Raw genomic sequence first — 21,078 nt, forward strand, 5'->3', positions numbered from 1 at the left:
TTCTTGTTTGTGAAACAACAGAGACAGTGTGTTTTATTTAACTGCCAGTGACTTGGCTTTTGGATCGCAGCACCGACCTGAAGGGAGGAAGGAGCTGGCATTCAGTCAGCACTGCAGCACTGTGCTTTAATCACAGCATAAAGGAAAGAGTGAGTGGATCAGGGAGAGGCCTGTGGGACATTTTGTTTCTTTCAACCACTTAGCTACATCGCGAAAAGAAACCGGTCCTGGTCCAACACGGACTTTGCTCTCTAAACTTCTGGGTGAGCCTCCAGCATGGCCCACAGCCACATCCCCGCAAAAGAATTGAGTTGAGTGTTAGCGTTTTGTGTTTCAGAGGCAAGATGCATCCCTCTGATGAAAACACTTAGTGAAATTATTTTGTTCAGGCACTGTTAGGATACAGTGCTGGAAAATCTCAAAGTCTCTCCTATGAGTCAACTCAAAGATGGCTCAAGTCCACAAAAAGAAGAGAAACCTCTATTGTCTGACCACAGATGATACCGTTTCTCTTGTGCACACGTCACTGCTCACCATGACGCTGTTTGTTTTTCATGGCACAACAAAATTTGCATTTGTATGTGGATATATAGTTATAAAGTTGCTGGAGTGTTACAGTCTCTTTAACCCTGCAACTGGTGCTCATGATTTGTACTGGGGCTGCCCACTGCCTCCAAATAGTTAATCCCAACGGGGATTAATAATGATAATAATCATGTGTAAACTAAGCAAAGTGTGGAGTTTTTGAGTTTGTTTGTAGCACTATACAGCAGGGTTTTTAAGATGACGGCCTTGTTTTGTCTGTGCCGCATGAAACACCCACAACCACTCTGCAATGCAATACACATTCTTGTAGATAACATGCTATTTCCCTAATCAGTTCCCAGCAGACATGCCAAGTAACAGCAATGCACCAGCAAACGCAAGGAGGAGGACTGCCAGTCAATGTACATATGGCAGTAAACAATGCAGAACCATTTATACATCTCGTTTCATAAGGACAGAGATGCTTTCAGTATGTTTGGTAAGCCTCCAGGTTTAATGTAATACTGAGACAATCAAGAGAAGCTGTGTGTGCGTCAAGATTAACTTGAAGCCAACTAGATAATGAGTAGTAGGTTGGAGTAACAGTTTTTTGCAGGTTTTTTTGTTTGTACTGAGGTGTTAGCTCAGCCAACATTAACTTTGTTGTTATATGATGGTCGTTTTGCTCCGTGATCCTCACTGGTATGCATGTGTGTTGCTGCCCTGACGATGATGATAAAAGTAAGACTGAGTTACTGGTCTGCTGGGCATCGAGGCTGAGGCTAAAACGGATCATGATCTTTCTCTAACGTGTTACAGGAGAACTTCGGTCGATTTAAACATGCAGCTTCATTGCTCAAGCTACCCTTGACTTGCCAGTACCGAAGACGCGAAAACATTTGGTCCAGCCATTACAGAGCTCCGTGAACGGAGACTTAGCATTGAACAATAACAGCATGGGGTCAGAACTTTACACTGTGTTGTGCACAGCACTGTAGCGTTTATGACTCACAATGAATAAAAATGTAGTTAAAACAGTGTGTTTGTGCAAGCAGCTACTTACCTGTTTGTTGACATCCGCGTCTTCCGGTAGCTAGACCAAACTAGTATATCCACCGAGTGTGCACTTAACAGGCTTAACAGGCTATTGTAAGGCTCATGGCTCATGACAGGCTGTAACATGGAAATGTACATTATGAACAGAAACACGAAAATCCTGGAATACGTTTCTGTCTCCACCAGTGAGGGAGTAAGCGCACGCTCAACGGATTGACTAATTTGGTCTAGCTACCGAAAGACACGGATGTCAACAAACAGGTAAGTAGCTCCTTGCACAAACACACTGTTTTAACTACTTTTTTATTCATTTTGAGTCATACACGCTACAGTGCTGTGTGCTAAGGTGTCTGCTGATGTTGCATAACTTTTGGTGTGAGATGTGAGCATGTTAAGATGCTTAAAACACAGTGTAAAGTTCTGACCCCATGCTGTTAGCGTTCAATGCTAAATCTGCGTTCACGGAGCTCTGTAATGGCTGGACCAAATGTGTTTGCGTCTTCGGTACTGGCAAGTCAAGGGTAGCTTGAGCAATGAAGCTGCATGTTTAAATCGACCAAAGTTCTCCTTTAAGGTTTTTTTTTAAGATGCGGTTCTTCTTCAGAGCTGGCCTGAGACACAGTTAGCAGTGCTGACTCAGGCCTGTGTACGTTGACCAATCAGAGCAGACTGGGTATTTGGGAGAGGGGACAGGAATGTTTCAGACAGAGGGGGAATACACAACCGCACAGCAAAATCAAAATGAACATTTTGGATTCATGTTTCTTGACTTAATCAGCGATAACCATTTATGTATTCTTTCGACCTGGATTGGAGGGTGCCACTCAGCCTTGCTTTTAGTTTTGCCTGGTGGCCGCTTGCGGTATTGCAACCAAAAAATTCCCCTGTGGCTCAGAAAGCATTTTCCTCACAGAACACCATTATTATAGAGATGAATCTTCAACTGTTACCAGGACACCTTGAAGTGCACACAAGGTCAACTATGACTCTTTCTACTTGCAATTTTTTCATCCACGGAGGTTTTATATGCGTTAAACTTTCTTTGAGCTGAGAAACATATTAGTGTGCCTGAAGTCATGTTTAAAATGTATTTTAAAAGACATCTTGAAGAGAGTATGTGATAAACACCTTCTCAAGCTTTATGTGATTTAACCATGCATTCGGTCACATGATCACATTAATATTTACACAGTCAGTGTGGCGTGAAATATTTACATTTTTACATTTGCATTAAAGTTACAGTCCTTCTGTCATACAATCCTGCCAGTTGTGGTGTAAAGTAGTTTCCATATGCTCCCGTGCACAGGCTGGCTGATCTCTTTTCATCTTCCTCTCTTTAAACATCCTCAGAGCGAGCGAGCGTCCTCTCTGTGGGCGATGGGACACCTGTGATAGATCACAACTATTTACATATCACAGCTCCCTTGAAACTGTTTCTTGCTTGCTGAAAATAAATAACTCCGGGCTACAAGAGTGAGTGATGGAAAATGGATATCAGGTCTTGATATAAACACGTGTATATGAGGGCGGGGGAAAGGGGAGGGCCGGCCCGCGCTCACAATGCTTCGTCTTGTATGGGAAGGCCCCCCAGAGGCTGACTGCGTCTGGAAAAAGGGGAAAGAACACCGGACCCTGTCTGTTTGAACTGCACGCTCAGATGAGGACTTAGCATAAATATTTCCATGAAGAGAAATGGGAGAATGTTATCACATGTGGAGCTTATATATACACACACACGGCACAAACACACGTGCTTGAAAATTCATGGGTTTGTGATGTGGCACGCACTGACAAAGACACACAAATAAAGATCCATTGTATAGAGCCAGTGATTGTGAAAGTTAGGTATACGGAGTTGGTGATTTTATATATCATTTTAACACTTTTGGCAGAACAACAGCTCGCTGAGGAAAAGTGTATAAAGTATTGCAAAACATGCTTCTTTAAAATCTCCAAAAAGACCGCCCCGGATCTAATCAGATACATGACCTGGGTGCAGCTGGGTCCTTTGGCAGCTTTACTTGTTGTTATCTACAGTCAACGTTTGTCTGCTGGTCAGTTGAAGAAAGTTGATGATCAGGATCTGAGTTGATCAAGAGTAAGTAAGAGTAAGAGTAAGCAACCTCCAGTAAGCACCACCCAGTGGCTGCACTTTACTGTAAAAACAAAAGATGCAACCAAGCACAGTGTCTGTAAAGGGTTAATTTCAATCATAGCTTGTGGATAATCACACAATGCTTCATAAGAGCATTCTTTAAAGGAGAACTTCGGTCGATTTAAACATGCAGCTTCATTGCTCAAGCTACCCTTGACTTGCCAGTACCGAAGACGCGAACAAATTTGGTCCAGCCATTACAGAGCTCCGTGAACGGAGACTTAGCATTGAACGCTAACAGCATGGGGTCAGAACTTCACGCTGTGTTTTAAGCGTCTTAACATGCTCCACATCTCACACCAGAAGTTATGCAACATCAGCAGACACCTTAGCACACAGCACTGTAGCGTGTATGACTCAAACTGAATAAAAAAGTAGTTAAAACAGTGTGTCTGTGCAAGGAGCTACTTACCTGTTTGTTGACATCCGTGTGTTCCGGTAGCTAGACCAAACTAGTCAATCCGTCGAGCGTGCGCTTACTCCCTCACTGGCGGAGACGGAAACGTATTCCAGCATTTTCGTGTGTATGTTCATAATGTACATGTCCATGTTACAACCTGTCATGAGCCATGAGCCTTACAATAGCCTGTTAAGCCTGTTAAGTGCACACTCGATGGATACGCTAGTTTGGTCTAGCTACCGGAGCACACGGATGTCAACAAACAGGTAAGTAGCTCCTTGCACAAACACACTGTTTTAACTACTTTTTTATTCAGTTTGAGTCATACACGCTACAGTGCTGTGTGCTAAGGTGTCTGCTGATGTTGCATAACTTCTGGTGTGAGATGTGGAGCATGTTAAGATGCTTAAAACACAGTGTAAAGTTCTGACCCCATGCTGTTAGCGTTCAATGCTACATCTCCGTTCACGGAGCTCTGTAATGGCTGGACCAAATTTGTTCGCGTCTTCGGTACTCGCAAGTCAAGGGTAGCTTGAGCAATGAAGCTGCATGTTTAAATCGACCGAAGTTCTCCTTTAATGACTGTATTGTAAAGTTTTCATTGGTTTACACTCTCTGCTACACTGCTACGTGCTGCTTCTCCACACGGGGAGAGCCAGGGACGTGCACATGATTATAGAGGGGCAGGGGCTCAAAGTCAGAAAAGGGCAGTATGTGCGCGCGGAAAAAAATATTCAGCCCTTAATAACACAATATGTAGATTGATTAATGTAAAATTAATAAACAAAGTACTCATAGAAAGCTAACTACTTAGCTCTGTATCCTGTGTAGCTGTGACTGATATGTAACTGCCATTTCATTTGTGTCAACAAATTATTGTCAACATGAGTTTATTCACATTATCATAATACTGAGGTTTGGAAGACATGCAATTCAGCTGTGGTTCTTAAAAAGCAATAAAACACTGGTTTATTATCAGGCTATTGATTGGAGGGCAAGTGCAAACTAGAAATACAGGCTACACATCTAAACATGTGACAAAACCAAGAAATGACTACTGTGACTGTGACTGTTAGTAGGAACAGCCATGTTTACAACAGCAAAGTCGCAATAAACTCAATATCACACAGCTGTCAGAGTATTCTTAACTCTCATTAAAAAGCAGTTAGCTTAACAAGGACAAATGGGCGCTTTTCTGTAATATGACTCATATTTAAGCACGTTGAATAAGACTTGTTAGCCCCCACAAGGAAGTTATGTTAATGGTTTAATAATTCACAAAGGTTCAAGTCGCTCCACTGTCACGTCTCATCTACGTGCATGGTGGAGTTCTCGACGAGGCAGCGGCTTCTCTCATTCTTTTTCTTCAAAATAAGAGCTTTACATTGCACCCCATTGGAGTTTAGAACAGTGTTCTTAGCGGGGGGCTTTTAATTTGAAAGTAGCGACCGTTCGTAGAGAGAGACAGAGCGGAGCCACAGCGGACAGAGTAGCGGCTTTAGGCTCAACAACACACTCACACACATACGACACCGTATTACGTACGAAATTCGTACGGTAGATAACCGTGGCGTTTTTATACCGCCGTTTTTTGACATCCCTTTGCACAACAGGAACGTATTTATTCATTTAAAAAACACCCAAAAGGGGCACTTTATAATACGAGGCAAAAAGGGCAGGGGCTGAAGCACCCCTTGGGCCTTATGTGTGCACGTTCCTGGGGAGAGCTGATGGTCATCTACTGCAGGTAATACACTGACTGTGGATAAGCGCCTCATTCAACCCCACATCAAAACAATCAAGTGATCATTTTAAGTGTAGCAGAGCTTTGAACCATTATTTTCACAAGTGGCAGAGAACACAGAATCATCTGTCAGGTTCTTAATGCGGAGCAAGAACGTTTTGCGCTTTATTGAAAGTTTAAAGAGTTAAAGCTTTAGAACGAAAATCACACAAAGTTCTCTCCTGTGTACACGGTTCTGGTAGATAAACAGCAGATGGCAGTACATATTTACATTTATCAATCTTACATTCACAGGTCTTGTATGAAATATTACAATGAATGTTTCTAACTTGACAACATACAAAATGGTCAGTGCATCAATCCATGAGCACAAAAAGACACATACTGTACAGCAGCTAGTGTACAACAGGTTTTAAAGGAGACCATTAACCATCAGGTGACATCATTAAAAGGTTCCTCACAGGACTCTGCTTTAGATGATTCTCTTTATTTCTGTCAACATCCAAAACATACTGTTATGTTGAACACATTCTCACACAAAAAAGACTGGATAGGTCGATCATAGGCTTTCCACAGTCATCGATGTTCCTGGTTTTACACAGTGGTTGGCCATACACCATTTATACGACTTGCCCCCCATCGTTGTTATGCTTTTTGAAAAGTAAATACTTAGTAGTAGGCCTACGGTGGGTGCTTCAACTACAAACGGCAGTGCCAGCAACGGAGTTCACTTGTAATGTGGTAAGAGTAAGGAGAGAACAAGATGATGGTGGAGGACCTTAACTTAACTTTGATTGATGACATGCACATGTGTTGGATGTATTTGGTCTGTTCACTGGTCAAACGTTTATGTGATCTCTGTGCGGTCAGGTTACTTTTAGTTGCTTTTGCTAAGATGATGTTAGTTAAGATATGCTTTACACGGACTCAAGTTCTCAAGTTTACATGAACTCAATTAACAAGACTAATCTTGCTAATGATAGATAGCATGAGAATCCACTAAACTCAGGTGTAAGCTTAGGCGCCGAGCTATGATTGCATTGGTATGCGCATGAGGCGGACAGTCGGACGAATGTGGGGTTAAGAGAAGGTCTGTATAATTCTAAACTTTTGAGTTTAATTTTGTCTGGAGAGAAAAAATGCGAATAAACTTAAAACATAACAAACAAACGATGCCAGCATTTTAGGAATAAATTGTGTTCTTATATAGGTTCCAGACATTACAAGAATCCAAAAGGTGGATACGGATAAAATGTAAAATGCAGGTAGGAAGAAATTCCCAAAACATGGCCATGTTACGAAATGGAAAAACAGCAGTTTAAGAAAGGCTCCAGCAGGAACTGTAGCTGCACACAGAGCCATGAACATCGCTGACAGCCCGCTGTGGGCACATGACATGAAAAAAGCTCCTACAGCTGCCCCCACTGTCACCCCCAACCTTCCAAAAAATTCATATTGGTGTACTACTTGTTGATACTGGTCTGTTGCTGCCCCTGCTGCAGCAAGAGATACCCCTGCTGCCCCTGCCACCCCAATCAGAGCTCCTATAATGGGACCTGGACCCAGCACAGGTAGAGCCAACTTGATAGCACCTAAAACTGCTGAACCAGTAGCTGCAGCAGTAGCACAGATTTTTCCTGCTCCATCCCTTTGCAAGGCCACAAATAATGACTTTCCTACAGTAACCGTCCACATCAGAGAAGCTAGAACTCCAACAAAAAAGGCCTCTACTACAACAAAGCTTGTTGTTGTGGATGTTGGGGACTGTAAAGCAACAATCCGCTGCCCTGCAATGCCATACATGTCAGATATGGTCAACATCATATTTACAGCTACAGTTCTTGTTTTGAGGTCACATGATTTATTAAGTCTAGGTGCAACTATTATCAAAGGAATTAAAACAAGTACAATAATTAACCTAGTTCCATACACCAAAAAATTCATGTATGTGGTGAATACAACCATGTGTGCAAAAAAACAAATCCGACAGAAAAAATCCCTGAAGTAGGTGGAACACACCCCAGAGATTATTGTAAACAGACTTATCACCTCTACTTGAATTAAAAACCACAGGGGAAAAACAATCAAAGTCATGGACAGAAAACCTTCTAAAGCGAGGCCCACAAGGCATCCAGTTGCAGTGACACCCATCAGACACACTGACCCAGCAACAGCCAGGGCCTTCCCACTCGCTGCCTCCCCTTTTCTTCGAATTACCAGTGAATAGGTTGCTAGTCCAACATAGGTACCTATGCCTAATGACAAGACTGAAGAAAAAACTCCAAACATCACACAAAATATGGATATTTGAAGGTCGTAGTTTGGATTATTACTGTAAATATAATGATCAGTGTAATTAACTTTTTGCCCAAACTGGTCCATGAGTGGTTTGTTGTCAGCCAGAAGCTCCAGGGACTGAAGCAGAACGACTGCTGTCGCTCCCAGCAGAAGACCTCCTGCAGCTCCTGAAACCAGTCCGATGCAGAAGATGGAAATGACTGACGCCAACCCTGAAGATAAAGGGATTCTCATTAGAAGTGTGGAGGACAGAAAGCTCACAGTGTGTGACATCCATCCTGTACTGTGCCATCAGAGCTGTGGACTCAAGTCAGCTTAAAACCTGACTAAATCATTAATCAAAGAAGCTTTGAGCCCAACATTTCTGTCAGAAATTAACTTATTATAACAAAGATACAGATATCATAAAACCAACAGGAGTCGTGTCAGTCAACAGTCCTGAAATAGATGGATGCAATACTCAGTTTTAGGGAGTTGCTGACAACACTTGGAGAATTTACTTCATGTTGCTGTTGAATTGAATTGCAGTATGTGTCCATGCAATAAAAAAAAAATTAGAAAAATGCAAAGGGTGTGCACAGTCTCTTACGGTTATCCTGTGCCGCTGATAAATAATTTGCATTAAATCCTTCATTGTTTCATGTGAGGATAGCTTTGCCTGCGTACACTTCAGTCACCTAACCAAACTAACTCAGTTTTACACGAATGTAACACATCAGACTTCCATACATTCTTCGTAGAACATTTTGCCAAATAATTGAAGCAACATTGCTTTATGTTGGTAAAAACACAAGGCAGCTTTACATTTCCTTACAAAGGTGTTTGTTGTTGCAAATCACTAGTACATAATTGTGATTTCTCTGATGACCGCTGTGGTCAACAAACAACAGACGTCAGTGTTTAAAATAATTGTTTTTATAAAATGATTGTAATTGTGTCACAGGAATTACAAAGACAACCATATAATTGCATTAACTATGAGTACACTAGGCCTACTGTTGCTCTGTAGAACATGTAAATGGCTGAATTGTTGGTGAGGAGTGCAAACTGTCTTAGCTAGGGCTCAAAACACTGGATAGGATGGAACTGGTTGGTCACAACATTTGACCTGAATTGAGATTAATGGCCACCCCTTAGCAAAAAGTAGTTTATTCAAGTGTACTACAAGTATACTTATTTTATACTAAAACTGAGGCAGTATACTTGAAGTGTACTTTTTATATACTACATTTTATATACTTAAGAAAAGTATAGTGAAGTATACTTGGCTTATACTGAAAAGTATAAAGAATAGTCTAAGACTAAGTACATTAATACTTAGACTTGTACTTTAATACTAAAGCTTATACTTGTACTTTAGTATACTGTGGACTGTGGCGCAAAGACTCTTGGGTATTCTGTTGTTGTTGGTGTAATTATGATTCGTGAATGTGTTTGTGAATAAGATGATGTGTAAGACGGTTGCGGGTTAATTCACATCCTTGTTATGTGGTTAAATTGTGTCGAATTAACAAAGATGATAAAAATGTTGGCACCGTGAGTGAAGGGATGTTTTCCGGGAGAGACTTCCCGTCTGTTAACTATGGGCATGTATGGTAATAAATGGTGGATCTCATGCTAGAACTTGCCACATTATAAGTGCTAATACTTATAATATCTTAATCTAAGTACATCTAAAAGTCTAAAAGTTGAGTCATTGAGTTGTGCTTACATTTAATTTAGCAAAGTAAAAATGTTTTTCACTACACACATTTGCTTTAAGGGTATTACCCCTGTTATAAACTTACATGTTAATAAACTAAAATGTGGACTAGAAGTATATACTTAGTATGCTAGTAGTATATAAATGAGTATACTTGTTGTATGCTTGAAAGTGTACTTCTGTAGACTTAAAATGACCTTATAAAGTATACTTAAAGTATACTATTATAAACTTAAAATGTTCCAATTTAGTCCAAAGAAGTATTAAATTAGTATACTTTCTAGTATGCTACAAGTACATGGTCCATAGTATACTTGCTATACTTATACTTATACTCAAGCATACTTAATAAAATGAACTTCAAGTATACTACTTTTTGCTAAGGGACATGACCTTGTCCCACCTCTGAGTTCCATTGCTTTATGTAAGAATACAACTTACCAGAGGTAAAACAGGCAGGTAGTGTAATATGTCTGTAATAAACAAACAAATCAAAATGTCAAAGTTGAAACAATGGTGAGTGCCAAGAAACAGGACTGCTATGACCTGTAAATCATTCTGTTTCATTTATTAATGTTAAACCTGTAGATATTAATCCATTCATTTGCTAATGACACAATATCTGTCATTTGCATTTCACTATGACACATGAAAAAAACATTAGAAACTTCTTTGTCTGGGATAATAAACTGTCCTTAGTTCACCTGTTGACTGTGCTGTTGTCCTCTCTGACAGGAGGCATCATAATGCTCAGCTCATCTGACAAACAAAGAAATACATTTATACAGATGCAAGAGAGAAATTTACATGTATTAACCCCCTAAACCTGAAACCAGAGTATCAATCTGCACAAAACCCTGTTTCAAAATGAATACCATATGAAGACGATGTCCATACACAAGAAACTCAGACTGCTCAAGCCTTAACCTCAAATAAACTTTAGAACATATTTATTTAACAGAGGGTATGATGTGTAAAGCAAGAGACCCAAATCTCAGCAGTGTGTTGAGACCTTAAGGAAGCTCACCAGTGTCAGATCGTTCCATTGCTCATCAAGCAACTCACAGATGACAGCGAAGGTTACTCTCCAACTCTCCTTTTCTTCCTAGATCTTCCCAGCTCTAACATGAAGGTCTTTTATGTGGAATATTATCCAAATGTGGTTAAATACAATGGAAATCCCTCACTCTGTGCTGTTTTTCACTCTTTGGATAACCTTCAGTATGAATCAAGCTCTGCACTGTTCAGACAAAACTGGAACTTCAACCTTCTGTAACAGGGACATTCCTCAACTGTGACTGCTAAAGATACATGTTGGTGTAAATCAGTCAGCACTTCATGTCATTGTTGAGGAGTGACACCGCCCTAAGCAAGTTCATAATTTGGGACAATTGCAGATGCAGACATTTAAAACACGCTGGAGATCATATGTGCTGTAAATGTTTGAAAGCTGGCCCAGCGAAGAATGCTGATGGTCAGGTTCTGAGTTTGTTCAAGAACTGGGCTGGCACAGACAGAAATCTTCCAGCAAGCAGCGCCCAGTGACTGTACTGTACTGTACCTCTACTGTATAGAGGAAATTGTGATTTACTAACTATATTGTAGAATATGAATATCTTTTTTTTTATTAGTTTACAGCTCAGAGCTCTGAACTATTCCTGTAACTGTTCAAATGTTATATATGAAGCCTGGAAAAATGAAAGTGACACAGGACACAGAAATATCTTTGGGTTCTTTATTCAGAACAAGAAAAATTTGTGTTCAGATGAAATCAAAAATCAAAAATCTTTCAGCTCAAAAGATGCACAGCGTTGCCTGATGTGTACACAGTTGTGGTAGAGTAAAAGTACAGGACACTTCTCTCTATGCAGTGCTAGATGTACAGTCGACTGTATGAGTAAAAAAATGCCCCTAATGTCAGGTATTAAGTGCACAAATAATTGAAGTTGCTCTTTCTGACAAAAAAAAGCCCACACATTTACAATGATCCATCCAACAACATCTCACAATGTTTGTACAAATCACTTATAAAAGTTGTTTGATATATAAATACACATTTTAAAAAAAATGACAAAAACAAAAAATCCCAATCCCTTTCATCTCGTGGCTTGCTCAGCTACATATGGGACTTAACAATTGCCTGTTCATTTGTACTGAGTTGAGAGAAAAGCAAAGGAAAGAAGATTGACTTCAATGTTTGATGTCATGATGGTTAGTTTGTTAAGAACTGGAACAGTACATAATAAATGCATGAATAATACATCTGTACATATATAAGTGTGTGTATGGGGCTGTTGATCTCTCTTTAGCTTAGCTGCAGATCAAGATACAGGACGGGTGTCAATCTGTGTCGTCCTGAACATAATCATGTGTCCTCTGGAACTTAATTAAAGGTACACCGTGCAACTTTTTCTTACAGGCCTATATACCCTCCAAAGGAGGGCTCATATCTTAAGTAATATTGACAGAATTAATGTAATATTGATTATATTCAGAAATACATAAAAAGACATTAAAAATTCAATGATGGAAAAGTCAATGTTTAAATGATAATGCAGGGAAGTGTGGCTCTTTGCAGATTTCTCTCAGATGTTATTTTTATTCAGAGTAAACAACTCCTGTTTACTTGCGTATGTGTGTGTGTGTGTGTGTGTATGTGTGTGTGTGTGTGTGTGTGTGTGTGGTCATGTCATATGGGTTTTCAGGCATGATGATATTGACGGGGATCGGTTTGAAAGGGAGCTAAAATGCTGCCTTGAAATAATCATAGAAAAAAATTCAAATCCCTCTTTATGTTGAAAAAGTGGACGTATTTTGTCCCTCGTAAATTTGTCCATGAACCAAAGACTCCACAAGGCTGTGTGGGTGGCAATTATCAAGACTGTATACATGCATATCCACAAAAACACATACAACCCCCTGTAATGTGTCGATGATTGAAGAAAGGCCCCAGCAGGAACTGTAGCTGCACACAGAGCCATGAACATTGCTGACAGCCCGCTGTGGGAGCATGACATTGCAAAAGCTCCTACAGCTGCTCCCACTGTCACCCCCAACCTTCCAAACCATACATAACGCTGTACTTGTGGTCGATACCGCTCTGTTGCTGCCCCTGCTGCAGCATGAGATACCCCTGCTGCCCCTGCCACCCCAATCAGAGCTCCTATAATGGGACCTGGACCCAGCACAGGTAGACCCAACCTTATAACACCTAAAGCTGTTGAACCAGTAGCTGCAGCAGTAGCACAGATTTTACCTGCTCCACCCCTTTGCCATTTCACAAATAATGACGTGCCTACAGTAACCATCAACATCAGAGAAGCTAAAACTCCAACAAAAATGGCCTCTACTACAACACTGTTTCTGTCTGTGGATAGCGGCGATGGTAAGGAAACAATCTGCTGTCCCGCGATGTTATATAAATCATATATGGTCAACATCAATGGCACAGTTACAACATCTAGTTTGATGGAACGATCTTTCGCTTCTAGAATTGCGGGGATAAAAATAACTACAAGAATTAACCGAATTTTAGAGTAAAAACTTAATAGAAATGTAATCAGTGTGGCGGCCGGTGTGAAAACCAAAAGTGTGATTGGATAAAGACATGGCAACACTGCAATACAGAACCACAGCAAAATACTAACAATTAAAGTCATGGACAGAAAACTCTCAAAGAAGAAGCCCAGAAGGCCTCCAGTTAGGGTGACAGCCAAGAGACACACTGGCCCAGCCACAGCCAGGGCCGTCCCCCTCGCTGCTTCACCTTTCCTGTTGATCTCCATTGAATACATTGAAAGTCCAACACAGGCACCGAGAGGTAGTGACAAGGCTGAGCAAAAAACACCAAACATCTCGGCAAATATGGATACGTGGATGTCATGCACCTGATCCTGACTTTCCCATGGTAAAATGTGTTTTGCTCTCCGTTCGAAATAGTAGTCATCCGTCAGGTATTGTCCTAACTCGTCGATTAGTGTGCTGTGGTTAGCCAGAAGCTCCAGGGACTGAAGCAGAACGACTGCTGTCGCTCCCAGCAGAAGACCTCCTGCAGCTCCAGACACCACTCCGAAGCAGAAGATGGAAACGACTGACGCCAAGTCTGAAAGATAAAGGGATTCTCCTTAGAAGTGTGGAGGACAGAAAGCTCATAGTGTGTGTGACATCCATCCTGTGTAGAACCATCAGCTTGAATTTAACGTTAACAATGACAAGTCCACAGTGATTTACATATCAGTGAACCATGGTTTCATTTGAACCCTTTGTGCTATAAATAAAGACTTGGTCAGCAAAAGTTAAAAGTTACAAATGATTGTTAATATGTCACAGGAATTGCCAAGACACACCTATAGTTTTACACATTTTAATTGAAGGTACTGTAATGATAGAGCACTTATCAAAACGACTTTACTGTTAATCTGTTAAAAATGGCTCTATATTTAGTGAAGAGGGCATATTGGCTTGTTTAGAATTAAAAAATCACAATGTTTAGGACTCCACTTGACCTGAATTGGATTTTAAGCAAAAAACTGAGACCTGTGACTTCAAATCAATGAATTGACAGAGGGTAACGCCCCCTGCTGGCTAGTAGTAAGAATCCAGATTTATGGCACTTTGGCTTTGGCTTCATCTTTCAGACCCAGAAACTCAATCTCAAGCCAATTATTTATACTGTTTATAAAATGAACACGACTTACCAGATGTAACAAAGGCAGGTAGTGTGATTGGTCTAAAATAAACAATAAAATAATGATGTCAAGATTGTAGCAATGTGTCATTTAACAGAAGATGTGACCTCTTCAAATGCAAAGGTGTTTACACTTCTGTCTAGACAGAATCTTTGGACAGACTTTGCAATAGAATATAAAACGCTACTTTAAAAAAATAAACAGATAGCATTTTTGATATATGAGAAAAAGAGAGGTACTGGAGGATTGGCTGTTTAATTATTTACAGACTTTAAATGATAATCATTTGGTAACTTAGATAACAAACTGTCTGTGTTCAGTTCCCCTGTTGACTCTCCTGTTGTCCTCTGCGACAGGAGGCCTCCGAAGGTTCAGCTGACCTGATAGAAAAAAAAAATAGGACATAGATGCAGATGAAAGAGAGAAAATTACATTTAACAACCTCTTTACCATTATCCAGAGTGTTACTCTGTGCAAAACCCTGTTTGGATATGAACCAAACTATGTTTAATTCCTAGTTGATTTCAGTTGGGAACATGAAACTACATCTCAAACTCAGGCTGCTGAAGCCTGTAACTTCAAATGAGCTCTGGACGATATTTTTGCACAGAGGGAAAACTGTGGTGATATTGTCCCCGCTAACTTACATTAGAAGAGCATTAGAATCGGTTTCTAAATGGTCAACATGAACTGGAGAAAAGTTCACAGCAATATAACCCTGCACCTTAAGACTGACTGTTTTTAGCCTGACTTGATAATTTGTAAAGCTATATTTTTAAGGCAGTCACCCAAATCTCAGCAGTGTGTTTAGACTTCGAGAAAGCTCACCAGTGTCAGATCGGTCCATTGTTTGCTAAGAAGCACACAGATGACAGCAAAAGATAGTCTTCAGCTTCTTTTCTTCTCAGATCTTCCCAGCTTTAAATCCACAGCCCTTTAAATTCTGTGCTATTATTCAAATGTGGTCAAATACAGTGAAAATACCTTCCTCGATCCTCTTTTACATCTCTCAGATACATTATGAATCAAGATTTCCACTGTTCAAGGGTTTTCGATAAGACCTTTGGTAAACTGGAACGTCAGCATTCTATAACAGGAACATTCCTCAGCTGTGATCAGCAAAGACTCACAGACATTGAGGCGTTCTCCCAGCAGCTCTGCGAGGGTTTATGAGCTGACCTTGTGGTCAAATCTATAGGCTATTTCATGGACATTTGTGCCCTTTCAGGACACCACAACATTTCTGTATTTCTGCAGACTGTGGCAATAAGAATTACCTAGCTTCAAAGAGTTGTAACGTCAAAAATAAAAAAGCAATGATAACCAAGATTCTTTTTTTATTCCTCATGCAATGTTTTTTATTCACAAACAAAACTTTTCTTTATGCATTACCTAAGATCTGACATGTTTTCCTTGAACAGATTCTCTACTATCTCCCTCAGCTCATTAAACAACCAAAAAGTAATATGCTTTTGAAACAGTTTTTTTATTTATTCCATCTGGCTGAATATTTTTATTTGCATTTGTGTGTACTCTCAGTTTTTGTTTAATATAAAATAAATTGTCCTGTTTTCAGTTTTTTTCTTTCTTTTCTGTGATATAGCATATAAGGATGTGTGCTATATGTGAACATGTGACATTCTCTTGTGTCCAAAACAAATTTCTCCTAAAGGAGACAATAAAAGCAAGAATACATTTAAAAAAATAAAAGACTCAAACTTAGTTTGGTTTTGCAACCCTGGTGTCGTAAAATGATCGATAAACGAACCTTGTACTTGTACCTTGAATAGGAGCAAAAACTAAAAAATAGTTTGTAGATGGTCAAAAAGCAATGAATTATGGACTATAATTCTATCTGTATTGTAGAATGTTGGGGATTTTCGGATACATGTGCATATTTGCACTTGCATGGATATGCAATAAAGGTCACATGTGTTAGTTGAAAGTGTTGGGTTGAACCTAAATGGTTCAAAAACACATAATAAAAATTCAGATATGTCACAGAATAAACAATTAAGTAATTTGAATAGTATATTACTTTAGACTCTACTCCAATTTAGCTCAGGGCTCTGAACTGTTTAAACGTGCTATGTATGTATAGTCTAAAGAAATTAAAGTGGCACAGGATGCAGAATTTTCGTTTAGGTTCTTTATTCAGATCAATAACATTCTGTGTTCAGGTGAAAAAATCAAAGGTTGCACACAATTGAGAGAGGACACCGTCCTCTACGCAATGAAACCCTCACAGATCAAGTGGCTCACCATCAAACTGTTCAGTGCATCACTCTGTGAGCACTGATGTCATACATCATACATCTGAAGACAGTCAATTGACATAATAAAAGTTTTATTAACAGGGGTTTGCTTTTGGGAACTCTGTGTTTCTCTCAACATCCAAGAAATACTATCACAGAGCAACAATCCTAATTGCACTTATATTAGAGGGCAACAGCTGTCAGTATGTGTGAGCATGTATGTTTTTTGTTCGTTTGTTTGTTACATGCAATTGTGGCACTTGCAATGTATCCATGTCCGTCTATCCCTCAGCACAGAAACCATTAAATCCCAAATTGAAAAAAAATGATGGCTCAAACATTATGAAGACACAACATGAAAGGTCACAAATACTGCAATAAAAAAACCGGTGTAGAAAAATAGTATGAGAACTACAGGTATAAGGTACAAACACAGCTTAAAGCCCCATGATTTGAAACTTAAATACAGCAGTTTAAGAAAGGCTCCAGCTGGAACTGTAGCTGCACACAGAGCCATGAACATCCCCGACAGCCCGCTGTGGGTGTATGATGATAGGAAAGCTCCTACAGCTGCTCCCACTGTCACCCCCAACCTTCCTGCCAATCCATACTGGTCTTCTTCAGGCCGATACTGGTCTGTTGCTGTCCCTGCTGCAGCAAGAGATACCCCTGCTGCCCCTGCCACCCCCATCAGAGCTCCTATAGTGGGACCTGGACCCAGCACAGGAAGGGCCAACTTGATAGCACCTAAAGCTGCTGCGCCAGTAGCTGCAGCAGTAGCACAGATTTGACGTGCTCCACCCCTTTGCCATTGCACAAACAATGACATTCCTACAGTAACCGTCCACATCAGAGAAGCTAAAACTCCAACAAAAATGGCCTCTACTACAACACTGCTTGTTGTTGTGGATGTAGGGGACTGTAAGGCAACAATCCGCTGCCCTGCAATGTTATAAACATCAGATATGATCAACATCAACGGCACAGGTGCAGTGGTAAGTTTGAGGGGATTTGATTCCTTGAGTTCTTTTACAGCTAGGATCAAATAGGCCAAGACAGCCACAAGAACTAACCTAACCCTCAACAAAAGACTTATTAGTAATACAAGTGATGCAGCAAACGATGTAAGAACCATACCACCCAGCAATGCACGCATGTTAGAGCTAAAGCACAAAATCACTATTAAGAACGTGTAGGCGACCACTGCTGAATTGAAAAGCCACACAAAAATATTGGCATTTAAAGTCATGGATAGAAAACGCTGTAAAGTATGACCCAGATGGTATCCAGTCGCAGTGACACCCATCAGACACACTAGGCCTGCCAAACCGAGGGCTTTCCCCATCTCTGCTTCACCTTTTCTTCGAATCACCAGTGAATGGGCTGCAAATCCCGTACAGACACCCACAGCTAATGACAAGGTTGACGAAAGAATTCCAAACATCACTGAAAATATGGATATTTGAATGCCAGGCACTTGAATCAATATTTCCAAGTAATGATCATCCATAATGTGCTTTTCTAATGTGTCCATGAGCAGCTTGTTGTCGGCCAGAAGCTCCAGGGACTGAAGGACAACGACTGCTGTCACTCCCAGCAGAAGACCTCCTGCAGCTCCTGACAGCAGGCAAGTCCAGAAGAAGGAAAAAAACGAAGCCCACCCTGATTGGATGAAAATGGGTTCTCATTAGAAGTATTGTGAACTTTGAGGCCACAGTGTACACTTTTGATTCTCTATGGTACCATTAAAAGGCTGGACTTCAACTGTGTAGTCTACCATCAGTGCTGTTGTTCATGGTGTATGTGCAGTCTGATCAGTGGAAATCAGTCGGACCTTCCTCCTTTGATCACAATATGCTTGCCGTAGCAGGACGAGGCGCTACAGACACGTTCCCCCGTCTTCATGGTGAATGTAAGATCTCTCCCCAACAAGATGGAGGAGCTAACAGCACTGACCCGGCATCAGAGGGACTACACACTCCGCCCTTAATTTTTTTTGCAGCTGCAGAAGCCACACACTGGGGTGATAACAGAACGAAACTTGATATCTGGATTATTTACACAATATTAGGATATGGGATTAACAACACTATATCAATATTCAATTTATATTTACTTAAATATCACAATTACCATCAACTTAGGTTGAACTTCACTAAATTAAAAGGTAAATCCACTAATTGACACATAAAAGGGGAAGTCTTGAGACTTTTGCAGAAGATGGCGATTGACATTGGTCGGGAGTTCGCTCCACCACTGAGGGGCCAGAACAAAGAAAAGTCACAAATTTGCTGAGAGACTTTTGTTTGCTGTCAGCGATGGCGATACCAACCAGCCAGCTGAGGTGGTGGAGCTAAGTGCATACACTGCATACACTGATTGCAGAGGCTGCCATGCAAGGCGCCAACTGCTCATCAGTCAATTTGGGGTTCAGCATCTTGATTAAGAACACTTTGACATGCAGCTGGAGAGTGCCGGGATTCAAACCGGCGACCTTCCAATTACTAAACGACCTGCTCTACCTCCTGAGCTACAGTCACCCCGATAAATGTCCCACTGGAAGTCACTCACTGGCTAAATTGCATTGTGGGTAACAATAGCAACCATGTGACACCACTGAAGACAATTCATCTGATTACACACAGCTTACTCTGGCTTTGTACTACTGTCTTTCCCATAAACAGGAGTATTCCCCAAGACCTGTAAAGACACTGTAGAACAACAACCATGTAGAAATTGGCATTTTGTGTGATTTGGCGCCCCCCACAGTTTCTGAGTGCAAAACCACTTTCGTAAATGCAGACAAAACTCATTGTGTCATCACAATGTTATGTGTTGAAAACTTGTACGCTGAGGTAAACATGTATGTAACGGTGTGATCCTACCCTCTGACTGAAGTTACACAGTGCAGAAACACCACTCACCCTGTCGTTGGACTGTACCATCAACATGATCTGCAAGCTGTTAGTTTAATGCAAAAAAAAGTTGCATAGTGTTGCTTTAATGTGCAAAGTTGGTTAAGTTACCCTTTAAGAAGAATCATTTGACTTGTGTAGATATAGCAACGACAGCTGTGTTCAACAATTCAGTAAGTAGTTGTGCAACAGGAATGACAAAGGCACAACTCTATATTATAAAGCTTGTATGAGGGAGCCGTAATGAATGCACATTTTTTAAAGCATTTATTTCTTTACGATTATATGTGGTTTTTGGCGAGGATCGCATAACAACTTATGACTTGGAAAACAATGGCTTTGTCCCACCTCTAAGTATCAATATTTTGTTCACAAATACACAGAAAACTTACCAAAGGTAACATGGGAAAGAGGTCTGTTACACCTGTAATAAACAATAAAAGAATAATGTTAAGAATGAGGGATGCTAATCTGTAATTTTAACTGTCTTTAGTTTACCTGTTGACTCTGCTGTTGTCCTTTGTAAGAGGCAGCATCTGAAGGTTCAGCTGATCTGATGAAGTAAATGAAAGAATAAGACACCGATACAGATGATCTATCTTCAGAGAAACTTCAGAATATATTCTTTCACAGAGCGAGGATTGTGGATTTTGTCCCCCGATCACGCATTGGAAACACATCAGAGGGAGTGTTTACAGCAAGCAACAACTGCACCTAAATTTTTGCTGTAAGACAGATTCGACCAATTGTGAACCAATTAATTACCTTTGTCAGATCGGTCCATTGTATGTAAAGCTCCTTCCCTTATTCCAGTTTTTGAAATCCTGTGATATTATTCAAAATGTGGCCAAATACAATGAAAATCCCTCCCTTTAGACCGATTGTCACTCTTCAGATACAGTGCGAAACAAGCTCTCCTCCTCTGCTAGATGATTTAGGATGAGCTCTTGAACCGGAACTTCCAGCTTCTGGAACAGGAATGTTTACCAACTGCAATCCACAAAGACAAATGTCAAGCCAAACCTCAACACTTAGAATGAAGTGATGCTACAAGAAGAAGAAGAATCAACTAACTGCCTAATTCAACTATTTGAAAGGGATGCCCTGGTCCTGATTAGTTTTAGAACCTGGGACATTTAAAGTATGTCTTTATCAGTGTGGCTTTTAACTCTCGGCTGACATGACACTCAACACAATATTTTGTTTGTGTGAACCCGCAGCTGAAGTAAGAAAACACAATCAAGCACGGAACGAAATGAGAGAAAAAGTAAAGGTTATTTTGGTTGAATTACAAAACTTAAATAAAAGACGGGAAATCCCTGCATTAATAAAACATTCAC

At 40.4% G+C, this 21,078-nt stretch overlaps 2 protein-coding genes across 5 annotated transcripts; both read right to left on the bottom strand.

Annotated features, from left to right (window-relative positions):
* Positions 1-12,549: 12,549 nt before the first annotated feature.
* On the bottom strand, positions 12,550-15,575 carry LOC115585385 (uncharacterized). Its single transcript, XM_030423718.1, has 4 exons — positions 15,397-15,575; positions 14,876-14,948; positions 14,578-14,609; positions 12,550-13,982 (listed from the first exon to the last, which is right to left on the bottom strand). The coding sequence occupies exons 1-4, from the start codon at positions 15,413-15,415 to the stop codon at positions 12,565-12,567; spliced, it is 1,542 nt and encodes a 513-aa protein (XP_030279578.1). The 5' UTR covers positions 15,416-15,575; the 3' UTR covers positions 12,550-12,564.
* Positions 15,576-16,702: 1,127 nt separating this feature from the next.
* LOC115584551 (uncharacterized) lies at positions 16,703-20,664 on the bottom strand. 4 transcript variants are annotated; one of them, XM_030422041.1, is made up of 5 exons: positions 20,504-20,639; positions 20,237-20,291; positions 20,131-20,162; positions 18,601-18,841; positions 16,703-18,485 (listed from the first exon to the last, which is right to left on the bottom strand). In XM_030422041.1, the coding sequence occupies exons 4-5, from the start codon at positions 18,617-18,619 to the stop codon at positions 17,164-17,166; spliced, it is 1,341 nt and encodes a 446-aa protein (XP_030277901.1). In that variant the 5' UTR covers positions 18,620-18,841; positions 20,131-20,162; positions 20,237-20,291; positions 20,504-20,639; the 3' UTR covers positions 16,703-17,163. The 4 variants fall into 4 exon arrangements, with proteins under 4 accessions (XP_030277901.1, XP_030277900.1, XP_030277903.1 ...); XM_030422040.1 differs by lacking the exon at positions 18,601-18,841 and having other exon boundaries at positions 20,504-20,664; XM_030422043.1 differs by lacking the exons at positions 18,601-18,841; positions 20,131-20,162.
* Positions 20,665-21,078: the final 414 nt, after the last annotated feature.

Source organism: Sparus aurata, chromosome 7 (assembly GCF_900880675.1).
Source record: "Sparus aurata chromosome 7, fSpaAur1.1, whole genome shotgun sequence".
In the NCBI taxonomy this organism is placed as follows: Eukaryota; Metazoa; Chordata; class Actinopteri; order Spariformes; family Sparidae; genus Sparus; species Sparus aurata.